Below are 3412 nucleotides of genomic sequence, written 5' to 3'. Positions count from 1 at the left end.
TTTCTCTACATGCATATAAGATACAGTAACTTTTGAGTAACTGTAAATCTTAAGCACCAAGTGAGATATTTCTCCACCCTATAAGCCAGCTAGACTACAGTACATATAGCTAGTAATTGCAGTGCAGTAACCAATTAGTAATTACTAAGAATAAAAAAGGATTGTACTTTAAACTGCACAAACATGTTTTTCACTGACAAATATTTACCAGAACATAGTTTATTGGTTTCATACGTCCACCTCTACAGTGTCCCTATATATGTGCTACAGTGTCAACTCTATTTCTCCATGCAACAATGGGGAGAGCTCCTTGTTGTGAGAAAGTAGGGTTAAAGAAAGGAAGATGGACTGCTGAAGAAGATAAGATCTTGACTGATTATATTCAACAAAATGGTGAAGGATCCTGGAGGTTCTTGCCTAAGAAAGCAGGTTTGTGTGTGTGTGTGTTTTTTTAAGAATTAATCAATAATTTAATTATCTGTGTTAATTATGAATTATGATATATTATGAATCAGGTTTGTTAAGGTGTGGGAAGAGTTGCAGACTAAGATGGATAAACTATTTGAGAGCAGATGTGAAGAGAGGGAACATAGCTCCTCATGAAGAAGAAATCATTGTCAAGTTGCATGCTGTTCTTGGAAATAGGTGCTTTTCATTCCTACTCCACATGTCTTGGATATCATATTTGCTAACTTCACATACTTTATAAAAGACTATATCAAAAAAATTATTAATTTATTAAATATCAATATTATAAGTATAAATAAATAAAAAATAAACACAAAATGTATTTTAATAATTACTTTAAAATGATATAGATAATATTAATTATTCCGTTGAACTAAAATAAATTATTATTAATATTGTATTAAAATTTTAAAATAATATTTATATTAAAATAAATATCTAAGAATGGGTCGACTCTTGCGAGATAGTATCATTTTTCTATTTAGTTCGTAAAATTTAACTCTATTTATAAATGTCAATATTGTTGAATTTAATATGTTATCATATATTCGTGCTAAAAAATAAATTTGTGATCATCATTAGCACTTCATCCATATAAAGAAAATTAAAAATTAAAAATTATGTACTACTACTTATTTTTGACATGAATTTATAGTCTTATTTGTCCATATTTGAACTCTTGGTAATAGGTGTTCTAAGGATTTTAAGAAAAACTTTATCTTTAGGGTTATAATTAAATATTTATATAACTATTATGAATAATTATTTTTTATTATCTTTTTAATTGGTTAATCAATGCTTACAAAAAAAATTATAACTGTTCTCCTTAATCAAATACTTATGTATACATAAAGTATTTTTATCCATTTGATTAAGATTTTATTAAACGGATGTAAATTATTAGTGTAAGATTCAATATCAAATACCAACGTTTATTTTCTTTATACATTAATATAAATAAATTATTAATATTTATAAATCAATAGTTTAAAAACAAACTAACGTAAAAAAAAATCATTTTTTTAACCTAAAATTTTGAAATTTAAAACACTAACTTGAGTCGACCCCACTGGAAAAAAAAAGATTACCTCTCATAGAGGTAACATGTGGGTGTGAAACCAAAAATCATTGCTTGGAATACAAGATAGAAGAATAAAAATGTAATAATGGATTGAAAGCAACTTGAAATTCAAAACCGGCTCTCCTTCCTTTGGTTAGGGTTTAGAATACAGATAAAAACATAAAGACATTAATGATACTCAACAATAAATGTTAATTGTGTGTGTATAAATCGATGTCTTTGGACACTCCTCCTTAGTACGTAGGGTCACATAAGTGATATTAATTAATAAGGGAGTATGTTTGTAAATCATTTCTCTATCTTGTACTCTAGCTAGATCTTTGAATATTTTTATTTTTAATAATTATTTTCATTTTTCTATCTTTGAAATCAAGAAATTATTTGGTGTATATAGGTGGTCTGTGATAGCATCACATTTGCCCGGACGAACCGATAACGAGATAAAGAATTACTGGAACTCTCATTTGAGAAGAAAAATTTACTGCTTCATGAGATCCATTAATGAGTCCTCACCACCACTTGGCATGGCATCCACATCCAAAAAAAGTAAACATGACAAAAATAACAAACCAACCATAGAAGAAGACAATAGCATGGCTTTGACTCATCATCAAAATTCCCTTGATTCAATATCTAAAGAGACAACAACTTTACAATGTTATAATGGACAAGAAGTTGAAGGAATTTCAATGAATAATAATATTCTTCATGGTAACATAAATAATACGGTTGCATCATACCCCATCAAGAATATTGATGATGGTTTGGGACCATATAAATGGCTAGATGATGAAATTATGAAACTTCGTAACATGTTTGAGAATGGTGTTATAGGGAATTATGGTAGCATGCATGAGAATGATGAAAAGGGTAATGAATGTGATTATAGGAAGATGCATGTGGAAATAATGGAAACAAATATGGAAAAGAAAAGTGGAATTTGGGAATCATCGTATAATGGAGAGAATAATAAAGAGTTGTACAATTGTTGTTCATCGATGAATTTTGCTACGGATTTTGAACAGTTGTCTGATTGGGACTTTTGTCATGAAGACAAAATGAAGAGTTCGTTGTGGGGTACAGGCATTGGTGAAATCATGAATGGTTTTTATTGGTAATTAATTACTTGTTTCAATTTATCAAAATGTATTTGTTTGTGTGTGTAACACAGATTTCTATCATTTTATTTACTAGTGTTTCGATTATTATTATTATTTTAAAAAGGTATTTAATAAGGGTTAATAATTTACATCCATCTCTGCTGGTCCTTAAAAACAATGTAATTTATATATTAATATTATTATATCAAGTGGTTAATTGTTATCATATTTATATAATTCATATCTATTTTATGTTAGAAAGTTGATGGTAAACAAATGGATCGACGTTAGAATCGTGAATGAAATCACTTTTCTTATAAGTATTTCAAACACTCTCAAATATCTTAGAGTTACAACGCAGAAATATCCAGGATAATCCAGTCTATACTCGAATTTGCATAAGATCGATGAAAACTCAAATGTAGGGTATCTGAAATTTTAGTGAAGAATATGTATGTTTTTGTTATACTTTTTTCTGAATTCGGAATGAATTATTTATAGGCCATATTGATATTGTTTTACAAGGTTGCGACCCTTAGTTAAACAAATTCTTTTTACCAAGAGATACAAGCTTTTGAAAAAGTTGTGTACTTTTACCACAAGTTACATTGTTTCACCTACTACAACATTCTTCAAGAGTTGCATACTTTCATTCTGTAACACTTCACGAAGTGTTGTCTATTTCTGAATTCAAACTTACTGCAACACTTCACAAAGTGTTGTCTATTTCCAAATTTCAACCCACTGCAATATTTCACAAGTG

General features: G+C 28.5%; 1 protein-coding gene across 1 annotated transcript; it reads left to right on the top strand.

Moving 5' to 3' along the window:
* Positions 1-211: 211 nt before the first annotated feature.
* Positions 212-2811, top strand: LOC127115798 (transcription factor MYB13). Its single transcript, XM_051047249.1, has 3 exons — positions 212-429; positions 516-645; positions 1944-2811. The coding sequence occupies exons 1-3, from the start codon at positions 297-299 to the stop codon at positions 2665-2667; spliced, it is 987 nt and encodes a 328-aa protein (XP_050903206.1). The 5' UTR covers positions 212-296; the 3' UTR covers positions 2668-2811.
* The last annotated feature ends 601 nt before the right edge of the window (positions 2812-3412 follow it).

This window comes from Lathyrus oleraceus, chromosome 1 (assembly GCF_024323335.1).
Source record: "Lathyrus oleraceus cultivar Zhongwan6 chromosome 1, CAAS_Psat_ZW6_1.0, whole genome shotgun sequence".
In the NCBI taxonomy this organism is placed as follows: domain Eukaryota; kingdom Viridiplantae; phylum Streptophyta; class Magnoliopsida; order Fabales; family Fabaceae; genus Lathyrus; species Lathyrus oleraceus.
This window is presented reverse-complemented; position numbering and strand designations above follow the sequence as displayed.